Genomic DNA, 24,298 nt, shown 5'->3' on the forward strand with positions numbered 1-24,298 from the left:
AATGATTTGCCCAGGATCACACAGTTGGTAAGTCTCTGAGGCTGGATTTTAACTCAGGTTTCTTCTAGCTACTGAACCAGCAGATACTCCCAGTTTTTCCATCACATCCAAGCTAACCTGGTCTCTTTGTAACTTCCACAAATTGCTCCTGGCTCTTCCCTCCCAATCCAAATAAAATGCATTAAAGCCCTTAAACAAACAATATAACTATCATGTTTCCTCTTTTTTGGACTATGGATGCTCATTTCTTTCAACTGATTCTTATATGCCATGGAATTAATGCCCTTCATTAGTCTTCCTCTGAACATTCAAGATATGTATTTCTTGAACTGTTGGGCCCAGAAAGGAACACAGATGAGGTCTGACTAGGACAGAGAACAGTGAGATGATCACTTCCTAATTCAGGAAACTCTGTCCCTCTTAAGGTAGCCCCAGTTTCCATAATTTTTTCTTGTTTTTTCCATACTGCTGCTAACTCATTTTGAATTTGTGGACCACTAAAACCCCCAGGTCTTTTTCAGAATGTCTATTTTATCAAGCCTGCCTCATCTTGCTCTGGTGAATATACCTTTTTTTGTGCCCAAAATGTTAAATCTATCCCTATTGAATTTTATCTTAATGTTGTTGTTCTTCATTTGAGACTCTTTGTTGACCCCATTTGGGTTTTCTTTTTGCCCAAGATACTGGAGTGGATTGCCAAGTCCTTCTCTAATTCATTTTATAGATAAAAGAATTGAGGCAAACAAGATTAAGTGGCTAGTCCAGGGTCACACATCTGATGAGGGTTTGAAGTCATATTTGAACTTAGGGAAATGAGTCTTCCTGACACCAAACCCAGCATTCTCCACTGCGCCATCTAATTGTCTCATTTTATCATTAGATTCAGTCTAATCAATCCTGATTAGAATTTTGGATCCTGATGGTATTATACAGAACGTAAACTCTCCCTTCTAAAGTTGCATCATCTAAAAATTTGATTAACATACCATCTGTACTTTTACCAGAATCATTGATAAGAGGGTGAAATATTCTTGATCTTCTGGTCCAAGGATAGGTCCCTGGAAGACTCTGTGGGATATTTGTTGTTACAGTGACACAGAACCATTAACAATTTTTATCTTGAGTTTGGCTGTCTGATCATTCTGAATCCATCTGATTTTATTATCTTAGATCCCATCTCTCTCCATCTTCTCTACCATCAGAGTATGATTATTTTAATAAAAACTTTGTTAAAATCTAAATATGCTATAATCCACAGCTCTCCCTCATTTACTGGCTTAGCTCCCTGCGACATTTAAAGGGTGGTTCAATTCACATATATGTGTGTATATGTATGTGTGTGTGAATGCATATGTCTCTTTATATATTCATGTATGTATATTCATCTATATTTAGAAATACTTGTATTGCATTAAATCAGAAGTCTCTTCTCTTGCCAAAGTCCTTCCTGCTCTTCCTATCTGTAGAAATCAGTCTTGAGTGTCCTTTTTTATTTGTTTAATTCTGGATCCACTTAGAGAAGAAGGGAATGTCTTCCTAGCCTAAGGAAGGCATTTAAAACAATTTACAGAGGAGGTAGCATTTTTTTAGGGTTTTTTTGCAAGGCAATGGGGTTAAGTGGCTTGCCCAAGGCCACATGGCTAGGTAATTATCAAGTGTCTGAGACCGGATTTGAACCCAGGTACTCCTGACTTCAGGGCCAGTGCTTTATCCACTGAGCCACCTAGCTGCCCCTGAGAAGGTAGCATTTTACACATACATACAAAGAGATAGTTGTACATAAATATATCTACCACATGATGAATTTTTTTCTGACCCACTTAGTGATTTTATAAATGATTTAGATGAAGATATAGCTCCACAGAGAGGTGACATGACACCAGGTGGGATTATCAGTATGACAGGTAACTAAATTGGAATTCAAAATGATTCAAAATTCAGATTAGAATATATGCTAGGTCAAACCAACAAGTTAAAACTCCCAGAGAGAAACATAAAGTTTTGCATTTATGGCCTTCATTACCTAGTCCTCTCCTGTCTTTCCAGTCTTCTTAAACTTTATTCCCTAATATATATACTCTTTCCATCTAGGAACAATGACCTCCTGACTGTTCCATGAATAAGATCCAACAACTCTCAGCTCTCTGGCAGATAAAATCTGGATCCTTGGAATGCTCTTCCTCCTCAAGACTTCCCTAGCTTCCTTTAAGTCCCAATTAATATCTCATCTTTTGCAGGATGCCTTCTCCTATCCCTCTTAATTCTAGTGCATTCCCTCTAATGATTATTCTCAAGATGCTGTTTGTAACTTATTGACATATATATTTATGGCTGTCTTTTGTCTCTCTTTGTATCCCTTTCACCACAATGAATGGCAGATCGTAGGCACTTAAAGAATGTTGATTGATTAATTGATTGATTTAGGTTTCAAAACTTAATTGTATAATTATAAAAAACAGAAAGAGATCTTTTTTGATAATAGTGTTATGTGAAAAAAGACCTAGGGGCTTTAGCTGATCATAAGCTCAATACAATAAGTCATGTAATATAGATGCTATAAAATCAAATACCATCTTGAACTTTATTAATAAAACATCTACTTCAGGAAAGATTAGAGCTCTGCTGGTCTTCAAAAGGCCAATCTTTTCAAAACAATACTTGGTTTATGGTGAAACCATAATGAGAAAATAGCTTTCAGTTCTAGGTAGCATAAATTTTGAACAGCTTTCAAAAACTATAGAAAAGAAAGAAAAGGGTGGTGGAGGGTCAGGTAACTAGGTCACACAAAGAATAGTTGAAGGAATTGGAGAAGAAAATACTTTAATTGCCAACCCTAATTGCCCAAAAAGAAATGCTAAATATTAGATCATTTCTATGGTCCATTGGTGGTGCACCAGGCCTGGAGTCAGGAAGATATGAGTTCAAATCTGGCTTCAGACACTAATTAGCTGTGTCACTTAACCCTGCTTGCCTCAGTTTCCTCATCTGTAAAATGATCTATAGAAGGAAATGGCAAACTACTCCAAATTACTACAGTATCTTTATCAAGAAGACCCCTAAAAGGGATCACAAAGAGTTGAATATTACTGAAAAAAATAACTTAACAATATCAACATGGCCCATGACCTCTATGAATGTTGCTTCCATTAATGACTTCCATCTCTTCACTGATGTATCACCATAACCAAAAAATACATCACCAGTAGCTAATCTATAACTGGTGAGTCCCTCCACACCTATCTAGCATGGTCCTTCTGTCATTGGTTTCTTCTAGCTTTGTTAGGACCTTCTGCCAGACCTCCCCAGCTTGACCTTTAAAAACCACAAAACCTGGTCATGCTACATCGAGGCACTTGAGAAAATTTTGGTTACCCATTATGTGACACAGTAGATCTGTTTCTGATATTTCATTGATCTAATGGGTGACAGATGATGCAAGGGACTTGGAGAGATTTTTAGTTGCAAACATTAAGTATAAAAACAAATAAAAAATTAGCTGGGTAATTAAAGTACATTTCATCCATGATTGCATTCATTCTAAGAATTAACTTTATTTTTAAAACAAAGTTTGACAATTATAAGTCAGATGTATTGTCTTGGTGGTGTTAAAAAAAAAGAAATTGATGGGGTTGCTAGGTGGCACAGTGGATAGAGCACTGGCCCTGGAGTCAGGAGTACCTAGTTCAAATCTGACCTCAGGCACCTAGCTGTGTGGCCTTAGGCAAGCCACTTAACCCCATTGCCTTGCAAAACCCTAAAAAAAACTTGAGGAATATGCTGTTTACCAAAAAATATAACAGGCCTCTTCAATGACTAAAACCTTCAAAACAGTTCAGTGTTATTGACTGTATGTCAATAAGCTTTGAATAAGTCCACTGCCCGGCAACATTGTTGACAATGATCTCCAACTCGCACTTTAGCTGGGTGAGTCGTGCTTCAGAGAAGCTCTGTCAAAGGTGTTATGGATTATCGATGGGCAATATTTCTTTTTAGAGACGACAATTAAGTCATTATATGCCCATCAGAACCAGTTCAGACTACTGAGCAAATAATCTGAATAAATGAAAAACTTTTAAAGCCTCCCCAACCCCATTATAAACTCTTAGACTGCAGAAAGGATGCGTAAAGAATACTTGCTATGCCAACTCTATCCTGCAGTGCCAACCACTCAACATTTGAATGTTGAGGTGATTAGTTCTAATATAAAGTCAAACCCATGTGCACTAAAGGAGAAATGATTTCTGTGATTTTTGTGACCCAGAAATCAAAGGATTTAACTCATCAAGGACTTGATTCCTCACAAAACATTAGGTAAGGCTTTACATAACTAAGGGCAATATACATAGATGGAATATTTATCCCTGAAAAGAAGTTTCATATTTATTTCCTTCTTTTATATTTCACAATCTGGCAAAGTAGATAGGTGTTATTACCATTTTACCAATAGAGAAAGAACAAGAACCCAAATATCCTATGTCTACTGGGTGGAATGAATGGTCACTCTAGATCAAATTCTGGGGCCACTGACCATTTGCTCCTCTCTTTCCCCACATATGTATCTATGTTTCTATTAGTAACTTATTCTAGAATTGCCATCTATGATATAGTGAACAAAGAACTGTTTCTATGTTTCATATCCTGAGTTCAAGTCTGCCTCTTCTATAAACTGGCTATCTGATCCTGGGCAACCTCAGATCCTAGGTTGTAAAGTAAGGGCGATGGACAGGATGGCTACCATAGTCCCTTCTAGCTTTAAATGTATAATCCACGTTCCTATCATCCTTTTGAAAGTATAAAGACATTTGCAACCAGCACCACTTTTTTTTTTAAGTTTTTGCAAGGCAATGGGGTTAAGTGGCTTGCCCAAAGGCCACACAGCTAGGTAATGATTAAGTGTCTGAGACCAGATTTGAACCCAGGTACTCCTGACTCCAGGGCTGGTGCTTTATCCACTACGCCACTTAGCTGCCCCTCCAGCACCACTTCTGTAAGGAACTGATATCTGTGAGTTTTCCTACCAGCTGAGTAAAATTGTGCTTCCTTTAATTTGAACCACATTTCCCCATTTCAAACTGCAGCAGGTAAACTTCCTATTTTCGTGTTTCAAGGTCTGATAAACTAGGTCTGATATTCACCTTAACCATGCCCTTTGTGATTTCCTAGACTTTGGTCAAATGTCCCCTGAGTCTTAATCTTTCCAGATGGAAGAAACTTCATCCCTTTTTCATCTGACCTCCTATACAGCTTTTCAGCATCTCTTGTTTCAGTTAACAATTTTGTACTTCCACTAGTATTAAAAATAATAGCTAGCATTTATATAGTTTCTTACTATTTGATATCTAATATATATATATATATATATATGTATATATATATAATATACTTGTAAAGTACCTTACAAATATCTATCTTATCATCATACCCTGTGAGGTAGGTGCTATTAATATCTTCATTTTATGAATGGAGAAACTGAAGCACTCAGAAGTTAAGTCACTTGCCCAGTGTTAGTCAGCTAGTAAGTGCATGAGGCAAGATTTGTACACAGAGCTTCCTGCTCCAGGTCTAGTACTCTTTTGTTCCTTCTTGAGATCTGTGCTTAGAATTCTTGGTTTAACATGCACCGAGACCTTGGAGGACAGACAGCAAGATCCTGTTTTCAGTTTTGTTCTCAGCTTTTCCTGAGAATGTCTTGAGTTTTGATAGCCTTTTAAAACCACAAAAAGGCAATGAGATGTAGTAGAGAGTATTTTGGGCTTGCCTCCACCTTATACAATCTCTGTGGTCTCTGGGTAGGTCACTTACACCTTCTGAGCCTCAAACAATTCTCTAAAATTTATCTGCTAAGATTGTAAGTGGGTTCTGATTTTCTTCATTGGAGAGAGTTCCTAGACAAGAGAAATCTTTTGTGTATTTTTATTTATTGCATTCTAATGGGAAGAAGCTTATTAAGAAAATGGGATGCCATATAAATATTTCCAAATGTGATCATTATGTTTTATTTTCTAGTATTGTCCTATTCAGTTTTCCCCTATAATCTTTTGTATTATGGATTAAAATTTATAACTATTAAAAATGGGATGGAGGGAAATACACAGTTAACAGTCATAACTGTGCATGTGGATGAGATGAACTCACCCATAAAATGGGAGTGAATAGCAGAAGAGATTAGAAACCAGAATCCAACAATACGTTGTTTACAAGAGATGTATTTGAATCAGAAAGAAATATGCAGAGTTAAAATATTACCAGTATCTAAGATGCTTCAGCTGAAGTAATCATGATAGCAGACAAAGCAAAAGCAAATGTAGACAATTAAAAGAGGTCATTGGGTAAATTAAATTTTGCTAAAAGGTGCCATAGACAGTGAAATAACATCAAACATTTAACAATAAGTTTCTCTGATAAAGATCTCATTTCTCAAATATACACTTCATATAGAACTAAGTCACATTTATAGATTAAGATCCAGTCTTAATAAATGATCAAAGGAGATAAATAGGCAATTTTCAGGAGAAGAAATCAAAGCTATCTACAGTCATAGGAAAAAATGCTCTAAATCATTAGAGCATTATGATATTAGAGAAAGGCAAATTAAAACAACTAAGGTAATACCTCACACCTATCAAAAATGAAAAATAGTAGAAAGAATGAGGGGAAATAGGCAGATTAATGAACTGTTGGTGCAGTGAATTTGTCCAACCACTCTGGAAAACAATTTGGAACTAGGCCCAAAGGGCTATAAAAACTGAATAATATCTTTTGACCTAGCTACTATGTTTTGACTCAACTACTATGTTTTTATCTTAAAGAGATAAAAGAAAAATGAAAAAGACCTATACAAAATTATTTATGGTATTTCTTTTTGTAATGGCAAAAATTAGAAACTGAGGGGAAGTTCATTATTTGTGGAATGGCTGAATAAGTTGTGATATATAATTATGATGGAATTCTATTGAAAACTAAGAAATGATGAGGGTGATGGTTTCAGGAAAAAAAAATACATGGCAAGGCCTATTTGATCTGATGTAAAGTGAAAAGAACCAGGAGCTATTTTTCACAGTAGCAGCAATGTTGTAATAAGGATCAACTGTGAAAATTTGACTATTCTGCTCAATACAATGATCCATAATAATTCCAAAGGGCTCATAATGAAAACATGCCATCTATCTCTGGAGAGAAAACTGATGAACTCTGAATGCAAACTGAAGTATTTCTCACTTTATTTTTCTTGCTATTTTTTGCAATATGGTTAATAAGAAAGTGTATTTTATATGATTTCATATGTATGATTGATATATTGTTTGCCTTCTCACTGAGTTGGGGAGGGGCAGGAGGGAGAGAATTTGGAACTCAAAATTAAAGAAAAAAGCTAAAAAGAAATAATGTTAAAACGGTTCTAATTTAAAAAAAAAAAATCAAGAGAACAGACAGATGGGAGTAGTACCAAGCAAAAGCTGTGTCCAAACCCCACCCCTCAAATCCCAGAGATGATGATCCAGGAGAAGATGGTGATCAACAAGGTAAAGGGAAGAGAGTTCTAAGTTAGGTGCTGAAGGATGTAAGCATATCTTTGACTTGGGGTAAGACATAGTCTCCCTCTAGCCCTCAGTTTTCTCATCTGTAAAAAGAGGTCATTTGACCAGGTGACCTCTGAATTCCCTCTCAGCTCCAAATCTATAGATTCTCTTGGACCGTTGTCATTTGGCTGTTTCAGTCATATCTGATACTTTGTGACCCTGTTTGAAGTGTTTTTTGGCAAAAATATTGGGTTTGTTTTCCATTTCCTTCTCCAGTTCATTTTACAGATGAAGAAAATGAGGCAAACAGGAATGAGTTGTCCAGGGTTACACACCTAGTAAGGATCTCAGACAGATTTGAACTTGGGAGGATGAGTTTCTTTGACTTCAGTTCCAGAACCCTATTACATTGTGCCGCCTAACTTCCCATGCAACTGTTATGCATAGAGCTACAAAACTTGTTACAAAATTTATGTTGATACAATGATGTTTTATATTAAGTTTATAATAAATCACTTAAAATAACAGCTTAAGTAACAAAAATAAATAGAAACAAATATACATAAATGATAGATGATAGACAGACAGACAGACTGACAGACAGATAGAAACAGAAGAAGGTTGATTACTGGACAGTTAATAAATATATTAAGAGTTTTTTATTTTTCCAAGGACGTTGATAACTGTTGAGGTACAAAAAAGACAAATCCAGTTTCTTTCCTTGAGAAGCTTACATTCTAATGGGGAAGAAAACAGTTATATAAAAATACCATATGAGGTAGTGGATTATTACAAACAGACCCTATTGGCAGATAGAGTCATTGTGTTCATTTGTTTTTCTTAATAGTATTTCTTTGTTATAATGGAATTTTTAATGAGAAAAAAGAAGTGAGAGCTATGTAAAAAAAAAAAACAGGCACCAAAAGGAAGGCTTCTGCAATTGAGGGAATCTGGAGAGGCTTCCTCTAGAATCTAGAAAGCTGCAATTGAGCTGAGTCTTGAAGAAAATCAGAGATTCTAAGAGTCAGAGGCAAGAAAGGTGAGTATTCCATGACTGGGGGTTCAGTCAAAGCAAAGGCCCAGAAATTGAAGGTCATTATGGATGGATTGTAGAGAGTACAGAGAAGAGTAAAGTACATAAAGACTAGAAAGTTAGGGAGAGGAATCAAGCTGTTAAGAGTTTTAAATGTAAGAAAGGACTTTATATTTGATCCCGGAACTAATGGGTAGAGAGTGATGTGGTCAGATGTCAAGAAAGTTAGGGAAATCAATTTAAGATCAAAGAAAATAGAATTAAGAGAAGAATATATAAAATGACCACAAAAATGTAAAGGAAAATTCTAAAAGGCATCAGAATTTAAATCATTGCCAAAGTCAACAGAGAACTGATGATGACATGAGGTGGTAGACCACAGACAGACCCTATTGCAGATTGAGTCAATGTATTCATTTGTTTTTCTTAATAGTATTTCTTTGTTATAAGGGAATTTTATGGGGGGAAAAAGTGAGAGTTATATAAAAAAAATACCAAAAATCATTAAAAACTTTTCCAAAAAATTAAATAAAAAAAGAAGTACATTGAGCCATTGTCTCCAGCACTTTTCCTGGCTCACTATTGGTTGCTCAGAATCCATTATCTTATTTCAAGCATATATTAAATTGTTTTCTCCTGAAAATTTGGTACTTTTTCCATGTACGGACCAGAGGGCAAAAAAGCTGTGTTCACATTCCAGCTCTGTCATTTACTAGCTGTGTAACCTTGGACAGATCATTTTAATTGTTTGATCCCATTTACTTATCTGTAAAATGGAACCTAATTCACAGGGTTGTTGTAAGAAAACAGTTTTGTGAACAGTGGAATACTAGATCCATATAAGCTATGATGATAATATTAAAGCATTTGCCACTTCCAAGATCTTTCCACAATTTATTCCCATCAGTTTGATTTTTTACTACTGAAAAGGGCAGTGATGTGTGAAAGCTTCTGTTTTACTGGAATTTCCCATTTCCAGAAAATATATATATATATATATATACACACACATACTAAATATATTTAAGTATGAAGACTTTCCTCACAAAGAAGTTCAAATTGCCTACTTATTCCTGTCTCTTAATTTCCTATCTTTAAATATTCCCTATCTATGACAAAGGAGCACTTTCCCCACACTTATTAAGAGTAGTTCTTTTTTACTTTTGATGCAAGAACTCATAAAAGATTCTTGAAAGTGTAAATAGATTATATTCACTGGTACCTTATAGCCACATTATTTTCAAGCCCTTGAATATATATCTAATAATTTAGAGGGGTATGACTTATTCTTATAGAAATTATTGCATTTTTCATAGAGGATATGCCTGTATAACCATTCCTAGACTCTTAGTTATTTCTCTACTCTCATCTCAAACCTCAAAACTAGGTAAAGAAATGCTTGCCTCCATTGTATTACTTTGAAGGAAGGCAAAATGACTTATCCTTTAGTTCATATATGAAGAGACTGAGACATAGAGTTAGCTTTAAATTATGGTAAAACATGGCTAATATAGAAATTCATTTATATGAATTGTGGAAATTCAGTGCTGAGTCTGAGTACTATTAGAGCTCTCTGATTCCCAGGAGGTATGGTTTAATGGAAAGTCTACTAAATTTGAAGTCAAAAGACGTAGTTTTGAATCTCAGCTCTATAACCCTTGATTGATCATTTTCTTTTCTAGGGCCCCTTCCAGCTCAGGTCCTAAAACATTTCTGCACATTATTATTTAAGTTGTTTAGAAGCTTACAGCAAATAATTCATCAATTGCTATGTTCACATTTTAATATTTGCTTTGTGGGTTTGTTTTGCCATTAGGGACATTCATTAATCTAAAACTATGTCAGGAGCAAAGTATTAGATTTGCTCCAGACTCAAATATTTCCATACCTCATCACGCAGCAGAGTCTTGCTGAACTCCAGGTGATGTCTCTCTAAAATGGAAGATCCATGAAGCTTGGCTAAAGGAGATGCTGATCTAGGAAGAAAAGCAATGTGCCCCAAATTACATTTACATTCTATGGAAATATCAGATGCCTAAGACATTTCCCTAAGAATGTCTGAAGTATTCTTTGTTATACTAGATAAAAGAGCATCATAGAATCATAGAATAATTTTGGAGTTAGGAGAACTCAGTGGTCATCCAATCGAATACTGCCCCCCCCTTCCAAAAAGTATTTTCACTGCAAGATAATGGTCAACCAGTCTCTATTTGGACTCCTAAAAGAGGGTGAACCACACAATGCTGACCATTTCATTTATGGATAGTTCTACTTGTTAAGAGAGCTATCTTGAAATTCATTTTAAATTCACATTTTTTTTTTGTTAAGAGTTAAAGGGTTTTTTCCCTAAAGCTACATGTTCTAGTAAAAACATCACTGTATCAAGAAACCTGGATTCATATTCTGATTATCAAACGCATGTAACCTTGGGGCAGTCATTTCATTTACTCCTATGTTTTAGTGTTTTTATCTATCAAATGAGAGCCTTAGACTGAATGATCTCTAAGACTCCTTTTCCTATGATCTTAATCCTTTTGTTTCTTGTGGTTCCAAAAGAAACTAATCCCTGGAACAGCATCTTGCATGTAGTAGTTGCACAGTGAATATTTGTTGAGCCCAATAACAACAGTAACAAATTAAGATTCCTGATCCCCTATTCCTTGCATCTGAAGTACAGAGAATTTACAATTGTAAATTATCTCTCAGGTTATCTAATCCAAGATCCTAACTTACAGATAAGAAAAGTGGCACCCATTTCAGAAAAATCTGGAAAGATTTATAGGAACTAATACAGTGTGAAGTGAGTAGAACCAGGAGAACATTATATACATTAATAGCAACATTACATGATGACATAATAGCTTTTCTCAGCAGTACAAGGAACAAAGATAATTCCAAAAGACTTGGGATGGAAAATGCCATCAATATTCTGAGAAGGAACTATGGAGTCTGAATGCAGATGAAAGCATACTTTTTCCACTTTTTAAAAATTGGTTTTATGTTTTTTAAAAATTTCTCATGGTTTTCCCTTTTTGTTCCGATTGTTCGTTCACACTATGACTAATATGGAAATATGTATGTTCAAAATGATTGTACAAATATAACCCATTTCAGATTGCTTGCTGTCATAGAGGAGAAAGGGAGAGAGGTAGAAAAACGTGGAACTCAAAATTTTCCAAAAATGAATGTTGAAGAGCAGCTAGGTGGCGCAGTGGATCTAGAGCACAGGCCCTGGAGTCAGGAAGACGAATTCAAATGTGGCCTCAGACACTTAATAATTCCCTAGATGTAATACCTTGAGCAAGTCACTTAACCCCATTGCCTTGTAAAAAATTAAAAATAAAAACAAAAACAAATGAATGTTGAAAACTATCTTTACATCTAATTGGGAAAAAAATTTAAAAATTTTTAAAAGGGGGGCAATTTGTTCAAGGTCATCCAGGAAACAAGGATAAAAATCTAAGGTTCAAGTATAAAAAAAAAATCAAATGAAAAATTGTAAAAACACAAAAAATTATAAAACACAATTTGTCACATTATAATAGGATATGGATAGAGATAGGGACTGGAATTCCTAGATGAAGAAACTTTCTCTATGGATGCAGAAGACCTTATCTGCAGTTATAGACTTGAGAGTTACCCAGAGTCACCCTCCTGGGGTCACATAACTAGTATAGGTATGGGGCAGGACTTGAAGTAAAGTCTTTCTGGTTTGGAGACTGGCTCTCTCTCCACTATCCAATGCTGTCTCCCACTATAGCCTGCACAGTCTACTCAAGTCTCCCTTTGATTTCTTCTCATGATTTGGTAATGATACCTGGCTTCTCAAAGATCGATATCAGTGAAGTATGCTTATTTACCAAAACTGACTTTAAAAAACTTTCAACTCTGACCACAATTCAAACCCTTATCTCTTTATATATTTGCAAAGGAGAAGCTTTGGGAAGCAACAAAATTGGAATAACCTTCACCAGAAGACTATTTTGAAAGAAATATTTCATGCTTTAAATTTTACTTATTGGATGATGTCTAAAAGACCTACACTTTATTTCTTCCCCATTTATCTGTTTATTTGTTCCTTAGGTATCAGAAAGGAACTTCAGGTTGAAATCTAAATAAATTGGGTCAGGCAGGTGGTGCGATGAATAGAGCACCAGCCCTGGAGTCAGGAGGGCCTGAGTTCAAATCCTGACTCAGACACGTACTGATTAACTGGCAAAAACCTAAAAATAATATATCTAAATAAGTTGTAAATAGTCTAAAATGATCCTATTTTCACAGATTGAGTTTCTGATTCAGTTTTCACAATTAGATTTTGTTCCAAAATATGGAGAATGTTTATAGAAAGACAACTTGGCAATGAGCATGGACAGTCTAGCATAGCTGGGTTAGTATATAAGGTAGGTGGATACAAGAAAGATCTATGATTTCTCACTACATCAGTAGATCACAGTCCACTATGGTAGATTGGAACAAACCATTAGATTTGGAAACAAATTGTTGCTGTTCAGTCATTTCAGTGAGGTTAACCTCTCAGTGAGGTTAACAGGGATAAGTGACTTCCTCAAGGTCACACAACTACTAAATGTCTGAGGCCAGATTTGAATTCGGGAAGTTGAGTATTCCTGACTTCAGATGTAGCACTCTATCCACTTCATCCCCCACCTGCCAGGATCAGAAGACTTGACTTAAAATCCCAGTCACCCAGGTTCACAACCTAAGAATCATTCTTGACTGCTCACTTTCACCATCTCCCCAAATATAATCAGTTGTCAAGTCCTTTTGATTTTACTTTTGTAACATCTCTCAAACATGTGCCCTTCTCTTCTCTGACACTGTCACTTCCCTGGTGTAGTTCCTCATAACTTTATTCTTAGCCTACTTCAACAGATTGCTGATGAGTCTACCTGGCACACGTCCCTCTCTCCTCCAGTCCACCCTCCACTCAGCTGCCAAAATTGATCTTTCTCAGGCACAGATCTGACTGTGACATGAATAAATTCCAGTGACTCCCTATTAACTCCAGAATCAAATATAAATTCCTCTGTTTGGGTTTTAGAGCTCTTTATAACCTGCTTCTCTCTTACTCTTCCAACCTTCTTACACCTTAGTGTTCTCTCTACATGGTCTACAATCCAGTAACACTGGCTTTCTGACTTTTCCTCACATAAGACACCCCATCTCCCTTTCTCAAGCATTTAACTCTCTCTCTCCCTCTTCATCTCTGCCTCCTGGCTTCTTAGCTTCCTTCACCTAAGAAGACTCTTCCAATCCTCTTTAATCTTTGATACTTTCTCTCTGAGATAATCTCTCATTTATCATCTATATATTTTTGTACAATATATATGTTTGCACATAATTGTTTGCATGTTGTTCCAGCTGTTAAACTGAGATCTCCCTGAGATCAGGAGTTGGTTTTTGTCTTTCTCTATGTCCTCAGTGCTTAGCCTACAGTAGTCACTTAATCAGAGCTTAATGCCTGACTAATACTAATACACAGCTCAGCAGGATTGAGAGCTTTTGACTGAAAATGCAAAGGTCCTCGATTCAGTTCCAGCAGAATGTGTCAGCCTTGTGCTGATGCAAATTGTTGTAGAAGAAAAAAAATGCTCTCATAGAAAGAAGTTCCAACCCTGAATAATAATCTTTGTTCTATCTATCTACAAGGTAGATGATCATATGTATGTATAATATATATATATATATGTACACAAAGATAGATAGACATATAGATAGATAACTAGATAGCTAGGCAGACAGAGAGATGAATGGACAGACATAAAGATGTTAGATGGATAGAGACAGACACACACACACACACACAGAGAGAGAGAGATGGATGGATGATGAATGGATGAGGATGGACAGATGGACAGCCAGACAGAGATGGTCAGATGGATAGATAGATGATAGAGTAGATAAAAAGTACAGGTCACTGTAAAGTGTTATGAAAGTGAAATATTGTTGAAGCAACCCCTTTAAATTCTAGTGCCTCCCTATGGTTAATTATTTGCTATTTATCTTGCATAGAACTTGTTTTGAATATATGTTTGCACATAATCTCACCCATTAGATTGTAAGCTCCTTGAAGGCAGGGACTGTCTTTTGCCTCTTTTTGTATCCTCAACACTTAGCACAGTGTCTGGAAGATTATAGGTGCTTAATAAATGTTTATTGATTGAAGATTCAATGGTCTGAGAGTAAGGAAACCTGGGTTCTAGTCCCAGGCCTCTAGCTAAGTCTGGATAATAGAGTTACACTGAGAGGCAGCATCAGGTGGAATTTAGCATCTGGCTTCAAACCCCAGGTTACAATACTCCTTCCTATGGAAATAACCTCAGTCCACTAACTTAATCTCTGTGGGTATCAGTTTTTTAATCTGTCAAATGAGGGTATTGCACTAGATGACCTCTGAGATCCCTTTCATCTCTAGTATTCACTTATTTTAAGATTCTAACAATAACAGTAATCATCATTAATAACAGAAATGCAGGAGTTGAACAGAAAAGGATTTTCTTTTTTTTTTTCTTGGGTGGGGAGGGGGACCTGGGTGCTCCATGATTTCTTCAAGAATCCATCAATAGATGTCATCATGACCCTCCATTTGCACTTACTTCATCTGAAACAAGTTGTTGGTACCTCTGTGGTCAATATCATGACAGAAAGCAGCTGCAATCATAGCAAAGACTTCTAGATCAGTATAATATTTCTTCAGTTTTCCTGTCTGTTCAAGGAAAAAACCACTAGATGAATAGAAGTATCCTGGTATAGTGGAAAGAACACTGTGCTAAAATGTCGGAAGACCAAGATTCCCCAGACCAACTTTGACACCTACGAGCTGCATGTATTTGGATAAATCAGTTTATTCCTCTGAGACTCAGTTTCTCTATCTGTAAAATGGGAATAAAAATACACTATAATACTTCCACTTGCATGGTTGCTGTGAGGAAAGTACTATGTAAAAGAGCTCTATAAATATAACTTGTACTTAGTATGATCTACTTCCAGAGGTATAACTAGGACAGGATAACTGGAGCATTGTCCCAGGATGCCAAAATTTAGAAGGCACCAACAGTGTTTATATCTGTTCAGTAGCACCGAAACAATAGACCCTTGACTTTATTTAGAAGGAAAAATAAGTTAAAAAGAAGAAACTACCAAATGGCACTGTTCAAATAAGAGTCTTGATTCCTCCTTCCCCATTAAGCTTTGGCAATAATTTCTCAGACAATCTCTCTAGGGTCTCTTTCCATAATTAGGAGCTTCTTTTCCCCACCTCCTCAAACAAACAAACAAGAAAACCCTTGAATTTGTCTTTAAAAGCTAACATCAGGGCAGCTAGATGGCTAGTGGATAGAGCACTGGCCCTGGATTCAGGAGGACCTGAGTTCAAATCCAACCTCGGACACTTAATAATTACCTAGCTGTATGACCTTGGGCAAGTCACTTAAACCCATTGCCTTGCAAAAACAAAAACATAAACAAAAAAGTTGATATGAACCTGTATTTTGTATTGCTTGCTTCATCTGGAACCTTAAGATATCTCTGATATATAAGGGGTGTGTGTGTGTGTGTGTGTAGATAGATATGTGTGTGTGTGTATGTTTGTATGTATGTATGTGTAGGGTATATATATATATATTTAGTCATAAAAATTGAAAATTAGTGATTTCAACCTTTTTGAGGATGAGGCTTGCTTTTTGATGTCAACAAAACTGTCATAGCATCATATTTTCATAGTGTTAATACTATTGAAATCTAATGATTGTGGATAATATGGACATAGGTTTTATATTACTGCACTGATAATCTAAATCAAACTAGTTACCTTCTCAAGGAGGGGGAGGAGGAAGGAAGGACAAAGAGAATTTAGAACTCACATTTATAAAAATTAAGTTAGAAAATTTTATTTAGATGTAATTGAAAAAATAAAATACTTGATAAAAACAAATAGTGAAAATTTGAATATTTTTCAATTATTTCATCATATTAATCATAATAGTATCTACATACATTTGAAAATAATAATTCATAAAATCATAGACTTAAAGTTGGAAAGGATCTTAGTGGTCATCAAGTCCAACTTAGTTATTTTGCAGTTGAGAAAATGGAGACTCAGAGAGGTTGTAACTTTCCCAGGATCTGAGACAGGATCTGAACCTAGTTTTCCTGACCTCATGTCTATTGCCTCTATCCACTACATCAAGTTGCTATGTGAAACATACTTCAGAGGAGGGGGACCAGCAAGGAGGATATTAGACTTGCAGACAAAAAAACATTGGGTTCAAATTCCTTCTCTGATATATATTAGTTTTGTAACCTCAGGCTATTCACAAACTTCTTTGGACCTCAGTTCCCTTTTCAGTAAAATGAAGAAACTGGACTAGAGAATCTTTAAAGTTCCTCCCAGCTTGAAATCTTCAATCACTGTGACTCTACTGGTGATTTCTTTAATCAAGCTTTCCTTTGTGATGAAGTCTTGGCAGAGCTAGGGAAAAATTGGTAAGCCTTGAAATTCTGTAGTGATATAAAATATCATACTTATTGATATTATTATTATTATATTATCTTCACTATAATCATCAACATCATCACCACCATTATCATCATAAAAATATAATTTCTACCACCACCACCATCACTACCATCATTATCATCATCATCAACCTTTGCGATTTTCTGCAAGGTTCCTGAACTCACCATTAGCAGGGTAAACATTGTCTGTCCCACATTGAATCCATGCCGCCAATTGTGATAGGTGACAGATCGGTAACCTTTTCTCACTGTGTACATCCATCTGGTAAGGACCTGAAGAAAAAAGAAAAGAAAAGAAAAGAAGAGAAGAGAAGAGAAGAGAAGAGAAGAGAAGAGAAGAGAAGAGAAGAGAAGAGAAGAGAAGAGAAGAGAAGAGAAAGAAAGAAAGAAAGAAAGAAAGAAAGAAAGAAAGAAAGAAAGAAAGAAAGAAAAAAGACACGAAGGAAGAAGGAAGGAAGGAAGGAAGGAAGGAAGGAAGGAAGGAAGGGAGGAAGGGAGGAAGGGAGGAAGGGAGGAAGGGAGGGAGGGAGGGAGGGAGGGAGGGAGGGAGGGAGGGAGGGAGGGAGGGAGGGAGGGAGGAAGGATTAATAAGGGGTAAAAAAAAGTTCAGACTTTGGAATATAACCCCAAAGGCTAAGAGGGTCTGGGATGGTGTAATTGATAATCTCTCTTATCTTAAATAGGTCACTTAGTCTTGTTTAAGTAGGTTTTCCCCAAGAATATTAGCAAAGTTAATAATAATTCTTCTCAGTCAAAACCCGAACTGAAAATTCACTGTTTTTAAACCCAAAAGACATTTTTCATAAGAACTATAAGTGATCAAGTAAATATCATCTGACCTCTACCGGCACTTTGAACTTTTCCACAGCTTTTATTTCAAAAAATAACTGGATCCCACATTTAATCAATTCATGCTCTGTAATGGGAAAGTCACTGAAGTGGAATTCATAAAGTTCTACGTCCTTTGGGTTCGGCAGCTCTTCTTTCTGTTAAAACAAAAATGATACATGCCAGATAAAACTGACCTTTCAGTTCTTTTTATACTCATAGCAGTGAAACACTCACAATGATGGAGGGTTGGTCAGTGGGAAATCCATCCAGTTATGAAGTGGAAAGTAGGTCCTCCATTACAAATGCTTGGAACCAAGGCTGACTCAAGCCTCCACATGTTGTATGACAGTGGGGAAAACATTGTAGGCTGAGAGGATGGGGTCAATCCTTTGTTAAAAACGGCAAATTGGGGCGTCCAGGTGGTGCAGTGGCACGGGCCCTAGATTCAGGAGTACCTGAGTTCAAATCCATTCTCAGACACTTAATAATTACCTAGCTGCGAGGCCTTGGGCAAGATACTTAATCCCATTTGCCTTGCAAAAACTTAAAAAAACAAAACAAAAAAAATCCAGCAAGTTGCTTGGATAAAATATCTAATGTTGTTAGCAGTCAGTGAGTGCCTGTGTTCTCTCTCTCCAGCCCCCACCTTTTCCTATTGTTTCATCGTTAATTAGAGAATAAGCACTTTGAATTTAATTCAATTATTTATAAGATGGTCCAAGCACTGAGATACTAAAGAAAGAAGTAATACAAGGGACACAAATGAACAGCCCCAACTTTCTACATCTGGTGTTCTTAAACTGGTGCATGTGTGAAACTCATTTTTAAACATGTACACATATATGCATTATTTTAATATAATTAATTTTTTTTATAATCCTATGAAGTTTATATTCAACAACCTTATCCTGAAAAAGGTATTCTTAGGTTTCATCAGATTGTCACAAGGGTCCATGATACCAAAGAGGTGAGAAACTATTAGTCAAATCAATCCTGTTCAGACTTGAGCCAATGTAAGTCAAATCGATTTTGTTAAAACATCTATGAGAAATATAAATCCTAATCCTGGAAAGTAGGATGTTTCAAAGAAATCCCTTCCTCATTGAATTACAGGCTCTTTATTCAGAGAGACCAAAGGAATGCTGAGGAGGCTTAGAGAGATTTATACCTTTTTATTGTATAACCTTTGCAGCAGGAAACTGCAGGGTCAAATCCACACATAGATCTATCTGCATAGCCCAAGTTTGCTTATCAATTCCCTAAGTTCCTAGTCCACTTCTCCCTTGTCCAGTCTTCTCCATGTGGTGAGTCATTGCCCACTTGGCCCAATCACCCTTGAGCTGTTCTCCGTTCACTGATGTCTATTCATCTGCCCCCATGTTGTTGTCATTGTTAAGTGAGAGTCTTTATGACCCCATGGACCTTCTTTCCTTCCAAAGTTTGTCCAAGTTCATATTCATTGTTTCTATGATACTGTCTCATTCTCTTCTGTCCTCTTTTCATTTTGCCTCAATCTTTCCCAACATCAGGGTATTTCCATTATGTGGTCAAAGTGTTTAAGCTTCAACTTAGTAGTTGGTCTTCCAGTAAATAGTCTGAATTAATTTCTTTAACCATTGATTGATGTAACTTCCTTGCTGTCCATGTGACTTTCAAAAGTCTTCTCCCATACCAAAATCCAGAAGTGTCAATTCTCAGCTTTCCTTATAGTTCAATTCTCACAATAATATCTTGCTACCTGAAACTACATTGCTCTTGTCTCCCCATAATTCCTACATAGGAGGTCCTTCCCACTAAGCTGTTGCTTTTTTCCTAGTTCTCTTGGCTTTGTGTGGATAACAGGGGAGGATATCATGGAGTATCCCTCGTTCTTGCTAGGTAACTGGTCTATTTTTTTTCGAGTCACATACTTCCCTGAAGATAACCTTTATGTGTCTTCTCTTGTGTAAATTCTTCATTTATAATGTGTTGCCTATGACTAAAAGTTCAGTATATGTTCCACTAAACGCTTGAGAGACAAATAAGTAGAATCAGATGAGAAACTGGAGATTTTTCAAGCAGAAATGACTTGTGAAAAAAGGCAGAACAGGGTGAGGAGGCTCTAGAATAAGAAAGGGTAACTTGTGGCTAAAGTTACTGTAAGACTTAGCCTTTTCCCAAATAAGTAGGTATATAAAAGTTTTATATATATATATATATATATATATATATATATATATATATATATATACATATATATAGATGTAGAGATAGGGATAGAGATAGAGATAGAGATAGAGATAGAGATACATAGATATATATATAGATATATAGATATAAAATTAAAATAGCCATGTCTTTGACCTTCTGGGCAGCATGGTCTAAATAGATAGAGAACTACTACTCTGAGAGTTAAAAAGACCCCAAATCAAGTCTTACCTATAACATATACTAGCTCTGGGAACAAGGAAAAAAAAAACCAGTGTCCCCAGGCAACTAATCTAAACTATTCAGTCCTGGATGAGTTTCTGATCTGCATTAGAAAAGGGAATTTCTGTAGAAGAAAGTTCCTTCTCTTTAGATTTAAAAAATAAAACCCTAATCAAGATGGGAATATGGTTGTAGGATTTGGGATGAGGCTCAGGGTTCACAGGGTAGAGTATGAAAAGATAAAGGAGGAAAATCTCAGAATATGATAGAAATTTCAGTCCACAATATTCTCCTAGCCTCAAATATACCATCAGTGTCAAGGGGCCAAGCTTCAAGACTCCAAGCTATAAGACAACTTACAAAAGTATCAGGAACTTTCCTACTTTCCTATATATGACTGCCTCCCTGTTAGGCAAGTCACTTAACCTCCTCTCATTCCTTATATTAAAATGAGAAAAATGGATTAAATGAACTCTAAGGTACCTTCCAGATCTAAATTTACTACTGAATTTGAATTCTAGATCAAGGAAATATGATCTGGACCCCCCCCCCCCCATCCTGTAAAAACTGGAGTTAATTGCCATTGGCAAATCTCTGCTCTTATCTGGTGGTCCAGAAATGGCAACATGCCTGAAAGATTGGGAAATGAAGAGTGTCTGCTTTCAGGTGCCAATCACCCTATTAGCCAAGTAGATCTCATGTTCTTTGCCACATCTGGAAAGCCATATGGTTGAGATGTTACTTTTCTGAGGACACAAAATCATAGAGGAAATTGAGGAGGCAATTCAGAGCTGTCAGGGTTTTGTTGAGTTGATTGGATTTCCAAACTCATCTTGATAACATGGATTAGGAGCTATGTGTCAACAGACAAAAAATGCATTTGTTTTGCAACTATAATGGGAAATGCCCTAAACCACTGAATGTGGCAGTGTGTTCCTTCTTGAAAGGAAAACCTTAGAGACATTATTTGCTAGTTTTTACTCATTGCTGGGATAATGTGAAAGAAATCAGCTGGTCTAAACTGGTTTTCTAAGTGTGGCTGGGTCTGAGGAGTTAATCAGTAAGAGGAATCATAACATGGAGGCTTTTATCAGCATGTGGAAGGTTGACCAGATTAGCCAGGATAGGACTTGATAATTCCATTCTTAACTCTCCAGGGGACAGAGTAAACATCCACAAGGAGAGACTCCACAGGACTGACTCCTTAGGGACTCAGCTTAGGACTTCATGGGGGGAAGGAGAATGTTTTTATTTGGGTAACAATCATCAGAGGATTATTCTCCAATTTCTTCATGCTAGGGGGTTAACTTAACCAATTTTCATTGTGAGCATTTGCATCATGAAAGCCATCTAACACTATAAATCAGGACTTGGCTTCTTGTTTTGTTGATTATCTAGACATAAGAAAGTGTAGGAAAAAATGCAAATGATGTAAATTACACTTCAAAGTGTGTCTTGAACACATTTCCCCTTCCCTTTCGGATGAACCCTATTGGAACCTTTAATTCAGTGCATCTTAAAATGATTTGGGAGGTGATAGAGAATTAAGGAAAATAGGTAGTTAACCTCTCTCTTCAGAAGATTATATCCTAACCCTACTACATGCTAAGATACATGTATTTGTCTGTAGGAAAAGTAGAAGACTCTTAGTAGGCCTATCTGCCAAATGGCATGTCATGGAGTGTGTGTCAGTAGATTGTAGAGATTTTTGAGTACATATTCAGTGTATATGCATCAATTTGTACAAAATGAAGCTTTTGCCTTCACTGAGTCTCTCTTATCTTCTAGGAAAAAAGTGATTTGGCGTTGTTGGCTTACAAATGGGTTATTCCAAATGTTAATTTTTTAAAAATTTTGTTGTTTGGGACTTGAAACATAAATCTTCTATAACCTATTAGATTATTGGGTTTTTCTGCAAAACTTTGTCTTACTTCTAATATAATATGAATAGAATAGAACTATAGTATTTCTAGTGGCTTAGAACCTAGTTAGAATTGTGGCTACTCTGAAGGGAACAGCCAAGCCATCCATGAAAAAAAACCAAATGGAAAAATATTGTATAATATCCAGTTTATGACAAATAGTTGGATGGCCAATCCACTGAATTGTTCCATCAATGCATGTATTTTGGACAGACAGACAGACAGACAGACAGAAAATATGGATAGTGACCTGGGCCCAGAACTGAATAGGAGTGGAGTTAGATCACATTGGGAAATTTTGACCATGATTCCAAACTAGCCCATGACACAAAAGTTGATCTTTTAGCACCAACATTCCCTTAGGCATCCTCCAATGCTCCGTTGTGATATGCAGGTAACCACATTTTCTCAAAGACCCTTCCACAAACTTGGGGTAGATCTGTTTTGCTAAAAAGACTAAGTATGGTCTTGCTAAAATAGGGATAGAAGTGAACATGACTTCTTCCAAGGGACATGCTATCTCCTCAAATGAAGGTTCCCAGGAAAAATTCACCATTTGGAGCAGGAAGACTTGTTTTTACATTCCCAGAACTTAGAATGTCCAGAACATAATAAATTCTTAATAAAAGCTTTATAACATCTAATCTACTTGTTATCCTGTGATATTCTGTCTTCTGTCTTCCAAACCCAGAATGTGCTTCTTTACCTCTACTCTTTGGAGTTCCTAACTTCCTTCAAGAATCATTTCAGGTGCCATCTCTTCTAGCTTAACTGTTAGGGGCTGACCCTTCCCTCAGAGATAATGTCTGTATATATTTTGTGTTTATCTTTATGCACATTTACTCCACCACTAGAATGAAAGGCAGAGACAGTCTTTGTATTTCCAACTCTTGGCATAATACCTGTTTCATAGAAAACTCTTAAAAGTATGTTGAATTAATGAATGAATGAGTTAGTAGCCAAGTGAATGCTCCTTAGGCAAAACAAGTACAGCAGTGTGAACTATATCATTATACATCTAATCTGCACGTGGACAGCTAGGTGGTTCAGTGAGTAGAGGACCAGCTTGGAATCAGGGTGCCATGAAATCAAATGTGACTGCAGGTGTTTCATAGCTGTGTGATACTGGGCAAGCCACTTGATGTTGCAAGTTCAGTCTTTGATTAATAAGAGTAATCTCTCTCCACATTTTGCCCAGGGTGCTAGGAGAGGTAGTCTGAGAAACTAGCAAATTTCTCTTAACATATATATACATATATATATATATGTATATATATACTATATATGTTATATGTACATATAGGAGCAGCTAAGTGGGGCAGTGCATAGAGCACCAGCCTGGAGTCAGGAGGACTAGAGTTCAAATTCTGCCTCAGACACTTAATAATTACCTAGTTGTGTGGCCTTGGGCAAGTCACTTAACCCCATTGCCTAAAACGAATATATATATATATATATATATTTATATTTATATTTATATTTATATATATAAATATATACACACATATATGTGTATGTGTATACATATTTTATATTATATATAATATAATATGAATATTGTATATATAACATATATAAGAAGCCCTTTTGCCTCATGAAGTCACTAAATGTAATATGGGAGTACTTACCAAAATCTGAACAAGTTGTTTTTCTTCACAGTCTTCAATAATATTTGTATTCAACTTCTCTTTGTATTTCTAAAATGTAAAAGTCATTGAGATAGTAAATTTCTCTGACACAGAAATTAACCCCCACTGATTTCTTCTACTATTAATAACAATAATGTTAATAAGATTTTAAGAGGAAGCCTAATTTTGTGAGTTTCTGGGAGATGGACTTTTAAAGTGAAAGAACTATTGTATTTTCACTCTGGAAGAAATTTGAGGACTCTGTCCATTGGAAAATGTTTCTCTTTGTAACCATGCAATATGACATATACTTGGAACTGAAGCCAAGAATATAGGGGTATGGTTTTAAATATTTCTTCATTCTCTTGAGGTGGCTATTTTTCTCATAATGTCTTGGAATATTCTTCTTCCCCCCTCCCAAAC

The 24,298-nt window shown here is 36.1% G+C and overlaps 1 protein-coding gene across 2 annotated transcripts in view; it reads right to left on the reverse strand.

The window, feature by feature from the left end:
• Positions 1-24,298, reverse strand: part of PDE6C (phosphodiesterase 6C) — a 66,006-nt gene that overhangs the window by 13,345 nt on the left and 28,363 nt on the right. For both annotated transcript variants that reach the window (XM_074231879.1, XM_074231877.1), the window contains 5 exons: positions 23,876-23,944; positions 17,925-18,071; positions 17,251-17,358; positions 15,165-15,274; positions 10,439-10,526 (listed from right to left, as the gene is read on the reverse strand). In XM_074231879.1, coding sequence (XP_074087980.1) covers positions 10,439-10,526; positions 15,165-15,274; positions 17,251-17,358; positions 17,925-18,071; positions 23,876-23,944 — 522 coding nt within the window. The remainder of the gene's footprint in view (positions 1-10,438; positions 10,527-15,164; positions 15,275-17,250; positions 17,359-17,924; positions 18,072-23,875; positions 23,945-24,298) is intronic.

This window comes from Macrotis lagotis, chromosome 4 (assembly GCF_037893015.1).
Source record: "Macrotis lagotis isolate mMagLag1 chromosome 4, bilby.v1.9.chrom.fasta, whole genome shotgun sequence".
Taxonomy (NCBI): domain Eukaryota; kingdom Metazoa; phylum Chordata; class Mammalia; order Peramelemorphia; family Peramelidae; genus Macrotis; species Macrotis lagotis.